Source organism: Hemicordylus capensis, chromosome 3 (genome assembly GCF_027244095.1).
Source record: "Hemicordylus capensis ecotype Gifberg chromosome 3, rHemCap1.1.pri, whole genome shotgun sequence".
Classification (NCBI taxonomy): domain Eukaryota; kingdom Metazoa; phylum Chordata; class Lepidosauria; order Squamata; family Cordylidae; genus Hemicordylus; species Hemicordylus capensis.
In genome coordinates this window covers 251,070,127-251,089,854 of record NC_069659.1, presented here as the reverse complement: position 1 = coordinate 251,089,854, position 19,728 = coordinate 251,070,127, and the positions used below count along the sequence as shown (strand labels likewise).

The 19,728-nt window shown below is 42.8% G+C and overlaps 1 protein-coding gene across 12 annotated transcripts in view; it reads left to right on the top strand.

Moving 5' to 3' along the window:
- INPP5A (inositol polyphosphate-5-phosphatase A) overlaps nt 1–19,728 on the top strand; it is a 402,494-nt gene that overhangs the window by 215,017 nt on the left and 167,749 nt on the right. For all 12 annotated transcript variants that reach the window (XM_053307912.1, XM_053307906.1, XM_053307907.1 and 9 more), the window contains 2 exons: nt 5,793–5,856; nt 8,276–8,379. In XM_053307912.1, coding sequence (XP_053163887.1) covers nt 5,793–5,856; nt 8,276–8,379 — 168 coding nt within the window. The remainder of the gene's footprint in view (nt 1–5,792; nt 5,857–8,275; nt 8,380–19,728) is intronic.

Below are 19,728 nucleotides of genomic sequence, written 5' to 3'. Positions count from 1 at the left end.
GAAGTCACTAAACATTAGTAAGTTGATCTGAAACACCATATTGGGTTATATCCAGATAAGTCCTCACCCCCACTCACAAATCTGCCAGCTCTTTGGGATAGAATTCGACAGCTTTTGGAGACAATTGATGGTCGTGTTCTTACCTCACTTCTGTCTTTGGTAGCAGCTTGTGTTCTGAACAAAATACCAAATTATTCAGTTGGGTGAGGCAGTTGCAAAACATAGTCCTTCGCATAAGGATTTCTTTGTGGGAAATAGGGAGGTATGATCAAATAAATCTCTTCAAGGAGAAGCCCTTCAAGGAAATTACTATTTAATAATTATCTTGGTGATTCCTAGGACTTTAAAGGCCATAGTGTCATTGGAATATAACCAGGAGGCAGCATCTGCTTTTTATTAATAGCTAATGAAATTATATTAAGATATTAAAGTGTCAGCCTTTTTAAAAAAAATCTTGTACCACCATTTTATTTTTATTCTGACAATCTGTCCTCCTTCAGAATGGTTAACCTTGAGTCCTCTTCAAGAATGTCTGTGCTGCTTCTTGTTTGCTTCTTCCATGTACAAATGCATTTTTTAAAAAAAAACAAAACCTGGAGCAAGCTGCCTGGGTCACAAGAAAGTGTACTCATCAATTAAAAGTATGACAGTGTTTTCCGTTGGATGAACTAATATGTCAAGGAGATGGGCAGGACCTCATGTTTGTGCTTTTGACAAATCAGCAAATGTTTAATCTCTAGATGTACAGCTTCTCATAAATAATGCAGCAATCAGTGAGCCAAAACTCTGTTCTGCCAGAAGGGTATCTCTCCATCTTCCCACTACCAATGCTAAAAAGAAAGAAAGAAACAAGAAAGAGGCAACAAGACCATTATTTTGGTTAAAATAGTGGTCCCTTTCCTTGTCATGAATACCTTTATAGAATAGGTAATTATGTTACCATTCATTGAAAGTGTTTAGGAGAGAAACCATAGGTCAGTGGTAAAGCATCTATCTATCTTCTATCTATATATTTCTCCAAGGCATACCCATCACTAATCCCATGCGTGGCAGCTCTCGGGAGATTTCACGAGCGAAGGGAGGGGGAGAGCGGCCAGCGAGAGGAAGCGACGGCCAGGCCATCTGTCAGGGGAGAACAAACTGGGGCTGAAGTGGTGGGGGAGACAATGAACTGGGGCTGAAGGGAAGGGGGACAATGAACTGGGGCTGAAAGGAGGGGAGGAGAATGGCTGAAGGGATGGGAGGGGGGGGAGACAGGGAGAACTAGGGTGCAGATGCTCTGTACCAGCTCAGCTAGTACTCTTTAAATACAGAAGGACCCAGGTTCATTTCTGGGCATCTCCAGCTGAAGAATCTCAGGTAAAGGGAAATACCTCTGTTTGAAATCTTGGAGAACTGCTGCCAGTCAGAGTAGATGGTACTGGGCTCAGTAGACCTATGGTCTGATTTAGTATAAAGCAGCAGCATGTATCCGAATGAATTTAAAATCCAACCAGCTTGTCTAGGTGTTTTAGGATTCAAATTTTCAACTTGCATGTAAACCCTTGGGGCATCTTATACTTTGTAAAGAGCCATTAATATGGATAATGTTGTTATAATAAATACAATTGATCAAGAATTTAATAATTGGTTTCTTTTCACTTAAACATTGTTGACATCTCCTAGCATAAACACAACAGAGCAGAAGTTGTCTCAAGGACTTACAGGAAGAATTTTGAATTGAAGCAGGTCTCAGTCTTTAAATATTATGGAAAAATTTCTTGGTATGCATAGAATGCCCCACCTCCCCCCTAGACCTCATAATCTGAAATTAGGAGTTTAATTTATACGAGGTCTCCCCCCCCCCCCAGCATATGATTAAGCTAGGACTTGGATCCTGGAAAGTGGCAGGATTATCTAGGAATACCTGTTTTCATCAGCCTCCAGTTTCTAGTAAACTTGAACATGTATTGAGCTTTTGTGTGTTAGTATCATATTGTAAGTGCTCTCACACCGCAAGTTAACACTTTCACCAGTGAAACAAACTCTGTTTGTGGTTGTAGTGAAGGGAAGGATTTGAGGGAGGACTAGGCCTCAGAGCAACTGCTGGAAGGGTGGACCTTTCTTAATAAGGGGGAAAGCCTAGGAAAATCAAAACAGAAGGACCAATCCAGTGGACTGGGTGGGAACTACACTCAGAGCCACCAGCAGAATAAGAGAAAGCTTTGTTCTGTTCCAAGCGTGCCCTGAGTAAGCAGTTGGCTGAGCAATTGCTGGGGAAATGGGAAAGTCACGGCCTGGAGGCCGGAGACAGCAGGTAGGCCCCTGCTTGTCAGTAATAAAAGAGAGGGACCAGAGGGACCAATAAAAGAGAGAGACGTGTGAGGGAAGTTATTTTCCTTTATTGTATTGCTTGGTTCTGAGTTGCCTGGTTAATGAGAAACCTCTCTCTCTTACATTCTGCTTTATGAAGAGACAGACTTTATATATATTTTGCTAAGGCATACCCGTAGCTAACCATGTGCGTGGCAGCTCTCATGAGCCATTCTCGTGAGCAGAAGCACCTGATTGGGCCATGGGGATTCCATATTCAAATAGTGGGGAGGAGCCTGTGATGGTGAAGGTCAGTTGGAATGCAACTGTTAGGGGGCAGGGGTCTGTGAAGAGAGAGGTAGTGAGGGAGGAAAGAGCCCTTTCAGGAAAAGGAGGCTGCCACTGTGTGAATTAGATGAAGAAACAAGATGAACAAGACCTGTTAAGTCAGGAAGCGAGAGAAAGAGAAGAAAGAAAGGGGAAGAGCAAGTGGAGGAGAGAGAATGAGAGAAAATGAAAGGAGAGGAAGAGAAAGAAGGAAGGGTGAGGGATGGGCCCGGGCCTGTCAGTGGCCTGAGAGGAATGAGCAGCCATGGTGGCAGTGAGGAAGAACCTGGTCAGCCACCGCTGCTTCTGCTGCTCCTGCAGGGAGGAGCAGGAGCAGAGTGAGGGAGGGAGGGAAGTCTCTGGGCTTAGTGGGCTGCAGCTTGGCCAGTCGGTGCCGGCAATGCTGCAGCTGCGACCAAGAGGGGTGAGGGGGGTGGAGCAACTCAATGAAGGAGCTACCAAGAGGGGTGAGGGGAATGGAAGAACGGGATGGAGAAGGAGCACAGCTCAGGTGAGGGTGGAGAGATCTCTGAGGTGGGGGTGAGGGGAGCAATCAAGTACTAGCGTGCAGATGCTCTGTGCGAGTTAAGCTAGTTGTTCTTATTGCATACTATTGTTTTTCTTTTAATCTAATAATAAACCCTTGTTGGTGAAGTGTGCTACTTTCATTTTGAGTCTGCCTTAGTCACATACCTCTAGAGGCTTTGGCATGCTTAGCCCTTTCTAGGGAGGGTTTTACCACTCCCCACCCACCCACACCCGGGATCTTATGTGAAGAGAGTGGTTTGTCCCAGATTAACATAAAGTAGATGGTGGCAGCCTAATGTGAATCCCTTACAGTTGAGGATTCACCCCATTGGACTCCTCCTCTTCCTCTGGCAGAGTCTATGACAGTGGTACGCTACACTGGGTTGCCTAGGTGAATCTGCAGAGCCAGCCATTGATTGGTCAAGCCATGTGACAGAAGGATGATGATGATGATTGCATTTTAAAATTTTTTTGATTTTAACAATACCTTAACAATCAAGTTACACTTAAGTAAATATTGACTTCCCACTTACCAGTCTGTGCGGCTCTTGTTAACTATACATATAAACCATTGCTATAGTAATTCAAAACAGATATACTCCACATTGCAAACTCGATTTTACCCTACCCAACCTGCTGTAATTACTAAATTTCAAACCCTGCTGAAAGGTCCATGTTAGAAAAATAGTGCTTTAAGTAAAGCAAGAAAGGTTCCCAATCTTCTTTGAAACATTCCAAGTTTTCATCCCTTATAAGTGTTGTAAGTTTTGCCATCTCCGCATATTCCAAATTTTTTATCAACCAGTCTTCTTTGGAAGGCATTTTATTGTCTTCCCATTTCTGCGCGTATACTATTCTAGCCGCCGTGGTTGCATACATTAAAAAAGTTAAGTTTCTTCTAGAGAACTCTCCTTGAGTTATTCCCAGCAAGAAGGATTCTGGCCTCTTAGGAAATGTCATTTTAAAAATTTTCTTCAACTCATTATATATCATATCCCAAAAGGCCTTTGCCTTCCCACATGACCACCACATATGAAAGAAAGTTCCTTCACATTTCCAACATTTATTTGAAACAGTTTTATACATTAATGCTAATTTTTTCGGTCTCAGATACCACCTGTACATCATCTTATAACAATTTTCTTTTAAAGTATAACAGGCAGTGAACTTTAAATCAGTTTTCCATAATTTTTCCCAAGCTGCCATCTCTATATTATGACCCACATCTTGAGCCCATTTTATCATAGTCGTTTTAACCACTTCATCTCTTGTCTCCTCCAAAAGCAATACATCTTAGAGACTAATTTTTCATCATTTTTACACAGCTCAAATCTCGACATCTGATCCTCAAATCCAGCTTTAAGATCCTTCTTGCAAATTGCATTTAGCTGATGGTACTGAAACCAGTTGCTAACCAAATTTTGGACTTCAGCTAGATTTTTTAATTTACAGCCCTTATCTTGAAAACATAACAAATCTCTATAGGTACCCCATTCAGACTGCATATTTATCTCTTTACGTGCCAAAGCTTCAATCAGGGATACCCATAATGGAGTTTTAGGTTCCAGCCATGTTTTATATTTTACCTACACTCGCATTAGACTCCTCCTTACATAATGATTAAGAAAGAAGATTATTATCTATATATTTAATCCCCCTAGACATGCCTCAGCCTCTTTGGGGATGCGTCCCGACAACCCAGCTGATTGGCTGGGCAGTGGAGCGGAGGGACGCACCTGATTGGCTGAGGCGCGTCTGTGGTGGAGGCCAGGGCGGTGGCGGGGGCCCTGGCCCAGCCGGGGAGGCCGGTGGCAGCGGGCCCGGCCGGAGACTGGGGCGAGGGGGAGAGAGGTAGCCGGCCCCAAAAAACACACAGATGCTCTGTGCGGGGGTCGGCTTCTTCTTATTATTATTACATTTATATCCCGCTCTTCCTCCAAGGAGCCCAGAGCGGTGTACTACATACTTGAGTTTCTCTTTCACAACAACCCTGTGAAGTAGGTTAGGCTGAGAGAGAAGTGACTGGTCCAGATTCACCCAGCTAGTATCATGGCTGAATGGGGATTTGAACTCGGGTCTCCCCGTTCCTACATTAGGATGGAACTACATCCATCCAGTAGGATGGAACTACATGCCCTTTACTGTTGTCTAACTCAGTGGTTCTATGAGACTCTTCAGAAATTTATAATGAACTGTTTATTTTCTGTGCTTTATGCAAAATTTGTATAGTTATATAAATAACATATAAGTATCTTTAGTAACAAATGTATTTTGAAGGATTATATTGCCTTTAAAAATCAAAAGATATCGAGAGTGTTTGAATTTATTGCAGTAGTGCTGACTTTTAATTTTAATTTAATTAGTGCTGAGTTCCACGCTAAAACTATGCTGTAACACAAGTGGATGAAGAAGCAATTTTCAACACTCTCCAGTTTCCCCTGAAGCCCACTGTGTGTCACAGAAATATCTCCTTGGGGGTCATGTGAGCAGAAAGGGTTGATAATCGCAAATAGCCCCTTTCCCCAGTTGAGCAGCAGTGCAGCCATAATGGAACACAGCATTGCAGCATTAGCACAGTGCTAGTCTGGATGTTGGTTGGTCTCTTTGTATTTTGCTGATTTCTGTTCTGTGGTGTTTTCATACAGGCACTGGGAAGCTTTTACTTTCTGCACGAATCCTTGAAAAATATTTACCAGTTTGATTTTAAAGGTAAGTGTAAGAAACAAGAAGTCAATAAATGTCTTAGCTGTTTGATTCTGCTAATGTCAAAAGGAACAACCTGATCTTTGTTTGTTTGGACAAAGATTATTTTCATACATGATGCGGGGAAAACTTGAGTGTATGCTTGTTCTTTGACCAGTGTACTGCACATTTCAAACACATTGCATTCACACTAAACAAAAATATATACCTCAAAATGTGTAGTGTATCTGAGATTTTAGAATTTATCCTGCTCTTCTTCTGTCCAAGGACTCAGAGCAGCATAAACAGCAGAGCAGCATAAAATGACACTAAAAACAACCAATGTGATACATTTTTTTAAAATTCAACCTAAAAGCAGAAGATCTAAACGGCCTCGGTATGTAAATAAGGCTTCACCTGGCATTTAATAGACATCTGAGTCAGTACCAGGTGAGCCCCCTCAAGAAATCATTCCAAAGTTGGGGAACCACCGCTGAAAAGGTCCGCTCAGTCACAATCCACCTTTAATCCAATGCCTCAAAGAAAGATCTTGATAGTGCAGGTAATAAAATTTCTTAGGCAAAAAGTAATCTGTTGAAGGGCCAGAGGACAAACATTTTGCCTCTGCTGGGTTCATTGTTGATACTACTAGTATAAGTATTAAAGTACTAAACTGTCTAGTGCAAAAGAAAACTCATAGACACTTGATATGCTTTGTGTACATAATCTCAGCTTTGCTGAAACTAGTATGAAGGTTTTTAATTATGGTTTTTACAATGTGTGAAAGCTCTTTTATCAAAGAATTCCATTTTGAGTTGTGAGGGATGTCTGCTCAAATTTCAATATAAAAATCTCATAAGCTTCATTTAGCTTATTGAGACAGGTCACATTCATTCTACATCTTTGCACCACATTTATTTGAAACATCATTGAAATTGTAAGTGAACTAATTGTCTAAATTGTTCAGTTTCATTATTCTTATTCTCACTCAGAATAGATTGCTCCCTTTACTTGTAATTGAGGGTATGGGGGTCTTACTTCAGTGAAGGATTTCAATAGCAGTTCTATGAGTATTGCATTTCAAGGTTTAACTACCATAAATCCTTCTAGTCATCATCTTTTTGATACTCAAATAAAATCAAAGGCACAGTGTCAAGATTCATCACAGCATATTTTATTTCTGAAAGAGAGTAATGTAAATTGTAGCATTGATATGGGAACTTTTAATAAGAGATTCACTTGTCTATCCATTCATTCTCTCCTCCTGTAACAATTTAATAGGTGCTGAGCTATAATATGGAATGGGTTACTCTTAATCAAGTGAGCAATGGAGAGGTCTGATTAAGCACTTAGTTTTAGGGCTACGCCAGGGTCGTTGTCTTCTTCTTTTTTTGCCTGATTGCCCCTTCCACCAAATTCAACCTTCACTGTGCTGTATTTTATTTATTATTTAATTATGTCTCACTATTGTTCCACAGAGTCAAAGCAGTATAAAGATGGTTTCCAGGTGGTCTCCCATTAAGTACTGACCAGCTCCAGCACAGTTGATATATTATGTGCTTCAGATTGTGCCCTGACCCTTGGTGAAAACCTATATTATAAATTAAGTTTGCATTTTATCTGTAGTTGTAAAATCTGAAACATTATTTTTGACTTGACATGTGCCTAGATCACATACACCCTAAGATGGTGCTAGTTCCCCTCCAGTTCTGCCTTGCTCTTTCCTCTTTTATACCAACATTTAAATAATGTTGGAGATAACTACACTGTATTAAGCTGATTCTGTTGAACTGAAGAGGAAGCTGACAGAGCAGGCATCTCTTTGGCTTCATTTTACATCACATCACTGACACATCCTCCTTCTGTTGAGTGAAACAACATACTCCAGAAATGAAGAGAAGGAACTATTTGAATCTGAAGATGCAGTGGCAGAAAAACCCGAGGCTACAGACTTGAAACTGAGGAGCTGGAGCCTAGAGCCCAGATTGGAGGAAGAATCTTTCTGCCTCTATCCCATTATGAATTCTACACTCTGTGATGGCTTGATAGCTAGATTGGGAATGTTTAAATTTGCCTCAGTTGCTATAAATAAATGTGTCAATCTAAAAGAATAGGTGGAGAGGAGTACAATATGTATGAAAGGCATGGCACACATGGGGGGTGCATGTGCATCTGGTGTGCACCACTCTGGATCATGGCACAAGAGTTTTGTTGGTCCCTAAAACAATACAAAATGCACAACAAGAGTTCCTTCATCATAGACAATTCTTACAACATGAGCTTTGACTGTACTGCCTATTGAGCAAAAACTGCTTGACTTCTTTGTTGTTAATTATGAGTTTTATAAGATCTATTTATTTATAGTTTCCTCCCTTCTTGTACATGAGGAAAACAGGTTACAGTAATAGAGTTGTATCTATTCTAAGTGTTCTTTATTTTTTTCTAGCTAAGAAGTATAAAAAAGTTACGGGAAAAGAAATCTATTCAGATACATTGGAAAGTACCCCAATGCTGGAAAAAGAAAAGTTCCCACAAGATTATTTCCCTGAGGTATGTATATACAAGGAGAGTTTCCAGAGGACAAAGGAGCTTGCTTGTATTTTATTTGCCCTAGTGACCTGGCTGAAGTTATTCTTGAATTGTGGAACTATAAAGGAGCAATAATCTTACCAATGAATTGGAACCCACTTCTTTATTTTAGCACTTCACGTCAGTTAGAAAGCTTCTTCATGCATAGTTGACAGAACTCTTGCTAGCAAACCTATCCCTAAAAATGTTAGGTAATACATTGTTGGGTAAACTGATCAGATTTTGTGCAATGGTTTGGAGACAATGGCTGACATTCTGACTAAAGTCGCACTGGTGCAGCAAGAGGATTGGAATAACAGCACTGTTATAAGGGGGCACTTTGAGATTTTTTAGGCGTGGTTATAAAGCAGTTTCCCAGAAGGTCAGAACCATAGACTGAATATCCAAATAAAAATATATTTTATTGACTACAGTGGAGGCTTGGATATGGTATGAAACACCATGTGATACAGAACATACAAAGGTTAACATGCATCTGGACTCTAATACTTAACCTTTGCTATGCTGACTCTTTAAATGTGTAGACTATACTGAGTGGAGGAGGAAAGCGGATGGAGGGTGCTGAGGGAGAGAGATAGATTGACTAGTATCAGGCACAGAAGGAAGGTAAGGTCAGTTAAGGATCTGGAGGGAGAGCAAAGAAAAAGACAGGCCCGAATGAGTTCAGGGAGAGAAAGTGGTGTGAGTTGATCCAGAGATCCTGGGAGGAAGAGACAGACAGTGAGAGAGAGAGACCTTTGTGGGTTCAGGACAGAAAAGTAGATTGAGTCAGTCCAGAGGACTGTAGAAGGGAGTGGAGGAAAGGACGAGAAGAACCCGCACGTGTTTGGGTGTGGGTAGTAGAATTGGGTCTGTTCAGAGGATTGAAGGAGCAAGAGAAAGAGGACAAAATGAATTTGGGAGAAAGAAGTAGGTTGAGCTGGTCTGGAGGACCATAGAAGGGAGCAGAACATGGGCGTATGGTCCATTGGACAAAGGGGTGCATTTGCACCCAGGCCCAGAGGGTCAAGGGGCCCCACAAGGCTCTACAGACCCATGGTCAGGGTTTGACATCACCCCCAAACGTTTCTCTCCCCTCCCCCTCCAGCTGTGTGACTCCCAATCACGGCCAGTGAGCAGTTTCTCTTTTTTCAGTCAGGAGGATGACATCTGCTGAGAAAGGAAAGAGTTAAACCAGCCCAAGGACTGGTCCTCCTTCCTTGAGTTGTGCTCCTCACCTGCTCGGCAATTCAATGCAGAGTTGGTGAGGGAGCAGGAAGGAAGCATGGCCTCAAGGAAAGCTAGAAAGGAAAGTCAAACAAACAAACTTACCTGTTTTTTTCTGTGAATGTGATTTCTTCCCTCAGAAGCCAATGTGTGTTTTTCTCCTTTCCACATTCATGAACCGTTGGGGGGGGGGAGGGGAGGGAGAGAGAGATCCCATTCCCAACTGAAAGCCTCCCTTGTTGTGTCTCTTCCCTATCCCCAAGCCCTTGTTTGTGCTTGCGTGAGAGGTTTTTTGTTTTTTGTTTAATGATTGGGTTCTTCCCACTAAGTCCTGACCCACGTGATCTTCCCCTCAGAACTTGCAATGAGTTGTTTTCCTCTCCATGGAAAGAAAAGCAGAAAGTAAGAGAGGATGGGGGTGGAGTTTATTGGCTGGTCTGTTATCAAACAAGGTCTCAAAATTGTATACCTAGCAGAGAGAGAGATATTTTTAAACATGTTTTTTTGTTCAAAGCAGCACAACAAGGTGCCAAATGTAAGCTAAAACTATTATAATACAAACTTGTAATAAGCCCTCCCCACTCCAATCGTATACCTTCTTGTGAAGAAATTAGTCACTACAAAAAGTATTAAAAGCTTTTAAAATAATAAGAGGGAAGAAGAATGCTCTAACATGGATCTTTTTCTGGTTTTTCCTTCATTTTTGGTTTATTAAGTGCTGGTTGTTGGGCTTGAGGACTCCTCACAGCCTTATTCTGGGGGGGGGGGGAGTGAGAGAGAGAGCGAGTGAGAGCACAAACGGGCAAATAGGGATAGGAACATTGCTAAGAGTTGTATGCATGCATATATCAGGTCGTAGAAGTAGGCATATGTTAAAAATGTTTCTGAGCTAGGGGAATATGTGTGCTCAAGTATGCGTGTGAAAATGTATGCATATAGTCCTAGTGTTGGACTAGGACCAAGAAGACCCAAGTTTGAAACCCCGTTCAACCATGAAACTCACTGGGTGACTCTGGGCCAGTCATGTATCTTTCAGCCTAACCTACCGCACAGGGTTGTTGTAAGGATAAAAATAAGCATGTGCTACTTGGAGGAAGAGAAGGATATAAATGTAATTAATTAATAAATTAATATGAAGAGGGTGTAATATTATATGCATAGAAGGGAAAGAAATGGCATGCTAAGAATCTTGTTTTCATCATGTACTTAGTTTTTCTGCAAACAAATATGTGGGGGGAGGGGGGAAACAAAGACTCCAACCTTGCTACGCTCCTAGAGCAGAAGACAGCACGTGAAAACCCCAAACAAGTAGAGAAAGCAGATCGAGCCCATCCGGAGTAGGGAACAGAGAAACAGAGAAGTCCAAGCAAGTTGGCTAAAAGCATCATGAAAGAGTAGGGGAACCAGCCTGGTTCTAGAACGGGAGGGCCATGCTTCATTTTCTGTCTAGGGAACAAACTCCATATTAAAGCTATGTAAATGAAGGGGGACTATTGCCAGATGGAAATGGGACTGGAGGAGGGGCTGTCCCTCTGCCACTAGGAAGCCACCAACAGCAAAACAAAGCACCATATTGAAGCAACAGGGGACTAACATCTCAGGGAATGACAAATGGGGTGTCGGTGGCAAAAATCACTTGCACCAAAAAGGATGTCTTGAAAATACATACTGGATAAGGAAATTGGACAAAAATTCAGCAAGCTTGGATGAATGTGACATGTGCAGGTGGTAAAAGCCTAGTAAGCTTTTCTGATTGACTCACTCACATAAGAGAGTGGTCTTTAGTAATATGTCCATCTTTTTTCTTTGCGGTGCCAAGACTTAGTTGGATCATTCCTCCCAATCAACCTACGTCTCATGAGTCCATGGTCTTTGTGCGGACTTACAGACTGAGGCCCCTGTGGGGGCTCTTTCTTTATTCTGGGAAGGAGTTAACCGCCCTCTGCTTGGTGAAAGGCAATGCACCTCTTGCCCACTTTTCTGGTGAAAAATAGATCTAAAACCCTTATCCTAGCTGGTTGGTACTTTGCACGTACATGCACGTACATTCACGTGTGCATATTTGCATGTGCACGTGATAGGGAGCCAGGACTTGGGAATGGAAAAATAGAAAAACCCCAGGAGTGGGAGGAAGGGAAGTGTGCTCCCTATATTTAACTGTGAAAGACAAGAAAAGATGAAAAAAGCTGGGGTCTCAACAGATCAAAATGGGGTGTGATTGTGACAAAGAAAGGGACTAACAGTCTTTAGAATGGGTTCCAAAGACTGCTCCATTTGGGTGGGGCTCGTGGGTCAATTTATAGGGTTAAAAAGATGCTAAATTAATCCTTTGAGAAACTGGAGGCTCTTCGCATGTAAAACCGTAGAAAAATGGAATAAAAAAGGAGCTTAGGGGTGTGCATGGAACTGATTTAAGACCGTTTGGTTTGGTTTGATTTGTTCGTTCAGTAAAACTGGGTCGAACCAGTTGAACCCGGTTAAAGGGCTATGCTTGTAAAGGGGAATTTGGTGAGGATTTCTCTTTAAAAAGAAAAGGGGTGGGGAATCCTTTAAGAGTGTTTTAAGGGCAGCCGGGGCTGGGCAAGAAGGCACCTTACCTGCTTCTGTGGCAACAGCAACTCTAAGCCCCATGGGTGCTCCTCCCCACAAGCAGTGCAGACCAGCGGCAGCCCAGTACCAGCAACTGCAGATGCAGAGAGGCCATTTGAGTTACCTCTGCGCATGCGCAGAGGCCATTTCTGGTGCTGCTCGAGAGTTCATGTCCTCCATGATGACCATGGGCTTGTTTCAAATGATTTTTGGTCTCACCCATGTGGCAGGCCATACACTTGACTTGGTCTTTTTGTCAAGGGTGAACAGCAGTGTTCCGTGAATAGTCCAGGAGGTCTAAATACCGCTGTCATGGATGGATCACTACCTGGTGAAGACTGGACTGAGGGTGGACCCAATAGACCTCTGTAGGGGTGGGGGACCAGTTAGGATGGTCTGCTCTCTGAGGCTTATGGATCCTAATGGATTCCTGACAGAATGAGTTTCCTGCTGAGAGAATGGACAATCCTGTTGACACCATGGAGTCCCTCTGTTATAAGGAGATGGGTCGGGTGATTGACATGGTCACGCCTAGGAGTCCTCTACCGACCCACTGAGTCCAATTAACTCCCTGATATACAGGTGAGTTGCAATTGCAAACCATGAAGCAGGCTGGTAGATGGCTTGAGCATCATTGGCGGAAGAATGAATGTGACCGAACACAGGCTAGAGCCCATATTAGTGCCTACTCTGTGGTGGCGGCGGCAAAGAAATCCTGCTTTCCTGCCAACATTGTGTCTGCTCAGCGTCGTCCAGTGGAACTTTTTAAAGTGTTTCAGAGCCTCCTAGGTGAGGACCCCAAAGACAATCAAACAGATCCTTTAGCAGCCTGATGTGACCAACTTGCATTACATTTTGCGGATAAAATTGCTAGTATCCATTCTGACTTGAATGCTAACATTTTTGTGGCACTGAAACTGGATGTTACCAATGCACCGTCTGGTTTTGTTATATTGGATGGTCTTCAGACTGTGTTGCTTGAGGAGGTAAACAGGCTGCTTGGAAGGCTGAGGCCTACCATGTGAGTCCTCAACCCTTGCCCTTCATGGTTGGTGAAGGTTTCTAGGGAGGAACTGGATCCATGGGTGGTGGGGGTGGTGAATGCCTCTCTAAAGCCGGGGATGGTGCCCCCTCGCCTGAAGGAGGCAGTCATTAGGCTCCTCCTTTAAAAGCCCTCATTGGACCCAGATGATTTTAATAACTTTTGACTAGTTTCAAACCTCTTCTTGAAGAGTGTTGTGGCGTCTCAGCTCCAGGCAGCCCTGGATAAATCTGATTACTTAGATCCTTTCCAGTCTGGCTTCCGACCTGGATTTTGGATGGAAACTGCCTTGGTCACCTTGGTGGATGACCTATGCTGGGAGATAGACAGAGAGAGTGTAATTCTGTTGGTTCTCCTGGACCTCTCAGCTGCTTTTGATACTATTGACCAGGGTATCCTTCTGGGACGTCTCTCTAGGTTGGGACTTGGCGACACAGTTATTTAGGGGAAGAATGGCAGTTCAATCCCCAAATAGCAAAGCAAACCTGTTTGGTGAGAAATAAGCTAAGCAAGAGGTCTTTAGTATTGAAAAACTACAAGGATTTATTTAATGAAAAGGTTACAAACAAGTATGGAAAAGCTTGCAGCTTAATTTCAACTGTAGCTCATGGCTGAAGAGAGCGACCAAAACAAACAGCCAGCTCTGGAGAAACAAAATGGATAACACGGAAGAACAGAGATGGAAGGAGTCCAGCACTTTTATCCATGACCCACCCACCCCCACTCCCTGTGGTCACTATGAGACATTGCAGCTGAGAGCTGATGCTGCCAGGGTCCTAGCTCCAACACTCCCTTTCATTGGCTCGTGCTGCTGTCTATAAGTCCCATCTTCTTTCTCAAGGTTTTGAAACGACCCCTGGGCAACAGCATAATTAGCACATCTGCTACCATTTGTTCACTTGGACAATACATCAATTTTACAAGTGCACCCCGCACATAATGATATTTGGTTTCAGTGTGTTTTGTTCTGAGTTTAATTTTCTCAGTTTGTGAGATCTGAATGCAGCTTTGATTATCCTCGAACACCTCAGTGAGTTTTGGTTCATCTGTGTTTAAATTCGACATTAGCTTGTGCAGCCACCTCTTGACATGCTTGAGTGGCAGATACATATTCTGCCTCAGTAGATGAGAGAGCAACTATTGATTGATTGCAGCTATGCCAACTGACTGCTCCACCACCACCAAAGAATACATAACCATGGGTTGACTTCCAGTCTGTTTGATCCTCAGCCCAGTCTGCATCCATATAACCTACTAATTCGGGTCCACTACTAGCACACAACTTTAATTTTAGATGGATTGTCCCTTTTAGGTACCTGCCTAGTCTCTTTACCGCAGTCCAGTCATCTTTGCTGGGTATGCTTACTTTCCTCCTCAAGGTTCCCGCGGATGCAGCTATATCTGAACTTGTTATCATAGCTACATATAAAAGTTTTCCAATCACTGTCCTGTACTCACTGTTGACTGGCAGAAGTTCACTTTCATCCTGTTTTAGGTAACCTGTTTCCATAGGTGTACTCATTTCTTTGGCCTCTGTAAGTCCCAGATGCTCTAGTAAATCATTTATTTTCTGGTTTTGGTTAAGCAAATAGCTTCTATCCTCTTCTCTCTCTATGTTTGTTTATTCCAAGATAGTGTGAAACAGACCCAAGTTCTTTTACTTCTATCTCACTATTCCAGTGCTTTATTATTTCAAGGCCTCTCTATTTTCATAACAAATTATCAGCTAATCAGTGCAAGTAAGTATATAGGTCCTTCTGTTGTCTTTGAGCCTCGAATACAGGCAAGGGTCAGCCTTTCCTTGGATAAATCCCACATTGACTAGCAATTGGTTTAATTTGACATTCCAGGCTCTTGCAGCCTGCTTCAGTCCATAAATACTTTTCTGCAGCTTACATACAAGTGTTTTTTTTACCTGGTTCCACAAATCCTGGAAGCTGCTCCATAAATATCTTCTTTGATGTCTCCATGAAGAAATGCAGTTTTCATGTCTATGTGATGCACTTACATTTTCTTTGCTGCTGCAATGCTTAGGAGTGTCCTTACTGAGGTATGTTTTACAACAGGAGCAAATGTCTCTTCATAATCTTCCCCATATATTTGCAAGAATCCCTTTGCCACCAACCTCGCTTTGTAACACTGGACATCTCCTTCTGCATTTTGCTTAATTTAAAAAATCCACTTGCACAGTCAGGTAGCTCTGTGAGTGTCCATGTGTTGTGTTAGTTTTGTGCAATGATTCCATTTCTTCTTTCGCAGCTTCCTTCCAGTTTTGTGCTTCAGTTGCAGGTAAGTTATTTTCTTTCCACGTGCTTGGTTCTTGAAACCTTTCTCCCTTTGCAATGTAGGAAAGTTTCTTAGGCGGAACTCCTTTATTTTGTTGTGTTAAACACCGCACCCTTTGTTCGTCATTAGCATCCTCTACTGCTGAATCGCTGCCAGGTGTAAAACTTACAGTGGATCCTTCCTTTTGGTCATGTTGCCTTGATTCATTCTCCAACTGAAAATTCGGCTCTAAGTTTGGCAGTTCACTAGTGGTTGGTTTTTCATTTTCACTGAAGTATGCTACATTGCATATTTTAATTTTCTGTGGAAAGATCCACAATCCTATATCCTTTACATCCTATGGAACAGCCAACAAGTATTCCTTCCTCAGATCTACAGTTGAGTCTGGTCCTTTTGGCTTTTGGTATATAGGTGTATGCTTTAGATGCAAACTCTCTTATATGACTCAAGGTGGGCTTGTTGCCATGCCATAATTCATGTGGCGTTGGTCCTGTGGCCTTTGTTGGCAATCTGTTTTGCAGTTAAGTTGCAGTCATCACTGCCTCTCCCCAAAATTTAGTGGCCAAACCAGCATCTACAAGCATGCATCTGGTCATTTCCATAAGATGACGGTTCTTTCTTTCCACCACTCCATTTTGCTCTGGAGTATAAGGAACAGTCTTTTGGTGTTCCATGCCCTCCTCCTTTAGGAATCTTATGACATCATTCCCAGTGTATTTGCCACCATTGTCAGTGCAGAGGATCTGTGGCTTTCTCCCAAACCTATTGCTCACTCTTGCAACTTATTCTTTTAGTCTTTCTAGTACTTGCCCCTTTTCACTTAACAGGTATGTATGTGTGTCTCTAGAATAGTCATCAATGTAAGTAAGAACATATTTATTCCCTACTGATGTATTAATTTGCATAGGTCCACAAACATCCCTATGAATCAGATCCAAAGGATGCTGTGTTTCTCTTTCTTTGCGTGGAAGAAAAGCAGGCCGTGTTGCCTTTGCTCTTATACAGCATGCATATTTTGATTCAGTGCTGCAGGGGGCTATTTTTAGACCCTTTACCAAATCCAACTTTTCAGCCTGACATAACATTTTGGCATCTCTATGGCCTATCCTTCTGTGCCACAAATTCAGACAATTCAGGCATTCCTTCACAGTTTTGGCCCTTTCAGTCACACATTCTACTTAAATCTATTCTCTTATAAAACTGCTTTCATAAGCAATTCCTGTTGATGAGTAATGAAACAGTGCCTTCCTTTAAGTTTTACTTCGTAGCCCCTTTCTGTAGCATATTTTACAGACATCAGACTTGTTTCTAAAAGAGGCACATACGAAGCTTCTTCAATCCAATGGTTTCTCCTTTCTCCAGTTTGCAGAGGAACTGTGCAGATCCTTTCCCTTCTGCATACATCAGTTTTCTATCTGCCAGATATATAGAGATTTTACAGCTTCTATGTAAGTTTATAAATCTCTCCCTTTCTCTAATCAGGTTGCTTGTAGCACCTGAGTCAATGCAGATCTCACTGCTACATTTTTCAGACTTCGCTTCCAAGACTTTATCTGTCCTTGCAAGGTATATCTTTAGCTTTAGTCCCTGATTGCTTGTAAGTTCTGTACTCTGTGAGACCAGATGTCTCACTCTCTTTGCAACTTTGTTTTGCTTGCCTTTTGTTTGCAAACTCTTTATTGCAAACCCAGGCCCAAATAATGACAGGACATGTGTAGTTGGAAAAAACTAGGGCCATTTATTGAAATATTTACAAAACCTGCAATGAGGAATCTTAACTAAAGTGCGGGTATCCCCTATGTGGGTCAATCTCATAGGAGGCATGCCCACAAGAGGGTGAAGGGTTTTGATTTGGCTTGGTACCCAGTCCGAATCTCTTCTCTACCACGAGGTTACCCCCGTCAAGGAGATGTATGCCAGCCCACCTCAACCCAGGTCACGAGGCACTGAGCAGTGTTTGCTGGCATGCACCCGAGTGGGAGTGGATCCAGCCTGAGAGTCCCAAGATCACCAAGCCTTCCTCCGTATTCCCACTCACCATAACAGCCCTCCAACCCAACACCAATGTAAATTAACCTACCCCGACCCACACTCACCTGCAAAGCAACCAATAAACCCCAAGGAATGCCTTAACAAAATCAGTGAGAAGTAGGCAAAAAAGGCCCCGACATAAGTTAAATCAGTTGAGACCCCAAAAATTCATATTTGGCCCCAATGGCGACCAGAATATCCCTCCCTGAGTCCAGGGGTGGGCAGGAGGGTGCCTGCCCATAGATCAACTGAAAGACAGAGCAACAGAGCCAACTGCTTATGCAGCTGTTCCTTGCACCTGATTGGTCTGCTGGTGTCATGTGCTGGGGGACTAAAATGGCAGCCCGCATGTCTGTCTCCTGGGCTGGGCCCACAACTCCACCCCCCACTTATCCCATATCCCTGCTAACGCAGTGAAAGGGGTGGGGAGCGGCTATCTTGGGACACTTATTCTGCAAGTGTTTGGGGCTTCCACAAATAAAGCATTTTTTATTGCTTTTCAAAGTTCTAAATGCATTTTCTTCACTTTCTTTTGGTTGCTTATCATCCCTTCTGCACAGATCAAAGTCCACTAGACAGTTAATTACAAATTGTAAGTTTGCATCCTCCTTGACATCCAAGGCACTAGTCACACTATCGAAGTAATGTGGCAAACTACTCAACAGCAATCCTATCAAAAATGTATCTGGCATGATTACTTCAGCTTGCAGTTGCCTAGATATTGCTAACATTTCATTTATGTGCTTGGACAGACTTTATCCTTCTCTAAGTCTTTTATTGCTCAGTTTTCTTACTAGATGCACTTTGGAAACCACAGACCTCTTTTTATCAGAGTTTCCCACATATTCTTTATATTTTCTTTGTCTCTTAGATGCACTAAGATTGGATCACTCACTGCCAAGCAAATCATTCCTGATGCCTTTTCACCTTCTCTGTCCCATTCTTTCTGCTCCTTTCCTGCATCTGCATGATCCCGGGTGTGCAGAACACTGCCAAGTCCATGACTCCTGAGGAGCATCTCCCATCTTGAAAGACTAGAGCTCATACTCATGACCTTGCGACCTTTCAGCATCTGGAATCTTTGTGCTGTCTCCATTTTCTAAGCTTTTCTCTTTGCTTTGCTTTCTGTTTAGCTCTCTAGGTTTTTCTCTTTTATTTACTGGCTCCTGGGCCCATAACCCTTTGTAGGGGAAGAATGGCAGTTCAGTTCCCAAATAGCAGAGCAAATCCAGTTTGGTGAGAAAGCAGCAAAGCAAGATGTCTTGAGGCAGTTCTTTAGGATTGAAGAACTACAAGTATTTGTTTAAAGAAAAGGTTATAAACAAATGTGAAAAATCTTGCAGCTTAATTTCAGCTGTAGTTCATGGCTGAAGAGAGAGACCCAAACAAATAGCCATCTCTGGAAAGACAAAATGGAGATTAACACTAGAAGAACAAGAGGAAGAGTCCAGCACTTTTATCCATCATCCTAATCCCCCCCCCCAAGGGGTCACTATGAGACATTGCAATTGAGAGCTGATGTTGCCAGGGTTCTAGCTCCAACAGATTATATGGTGGCTCCACTCCTACCTGGAGGGTCGTGCTCAGAAGGTGGTGCTGGGGGATTCCTGGTCCATCCCGTGGCCTTTGGCCTATGGGATGCCACAGGGATCTGTTCTGTCCCCCATGCCGTTTAACATCTACATGAAACCTCTGGGAGAGGTCATCCATAGGTAAGGGCTGCGGTGCCATCAGTATGCTGATGACACCCATCTCTACCTATCTATTAAGTTAGCATACACCAGGGAGGCAGTGGATGCTCTGAACCAGGGTTTGTAGGCTGTTCTGGACTGGATGGTAGCAAACAAGCTAAAACCTAATCCAGATAAGATGGAAGTGTTCTGGGTTGGTAGAACTAATCATCTGAGTAATGAGGTAAATCTGGTCTTGGATGGGGTCACACGCCCTCTGAAAGACAAAGTCTGCAGCTTGGGGTGCTTCTGGACCCAACACTGTCCTTGGATGCTCAGATGGCGGTGCTGTGCAGAAGTGCCTTTCACCAACTAAAGATGGTATGCCAGCTGCAACCCTACTTGGAGAAGTTGGACTTGACCTCAATCACACATGCTTTGGTAACATCCAGATTGGATTACTGCAATGCACTCTACGTGTGGCTG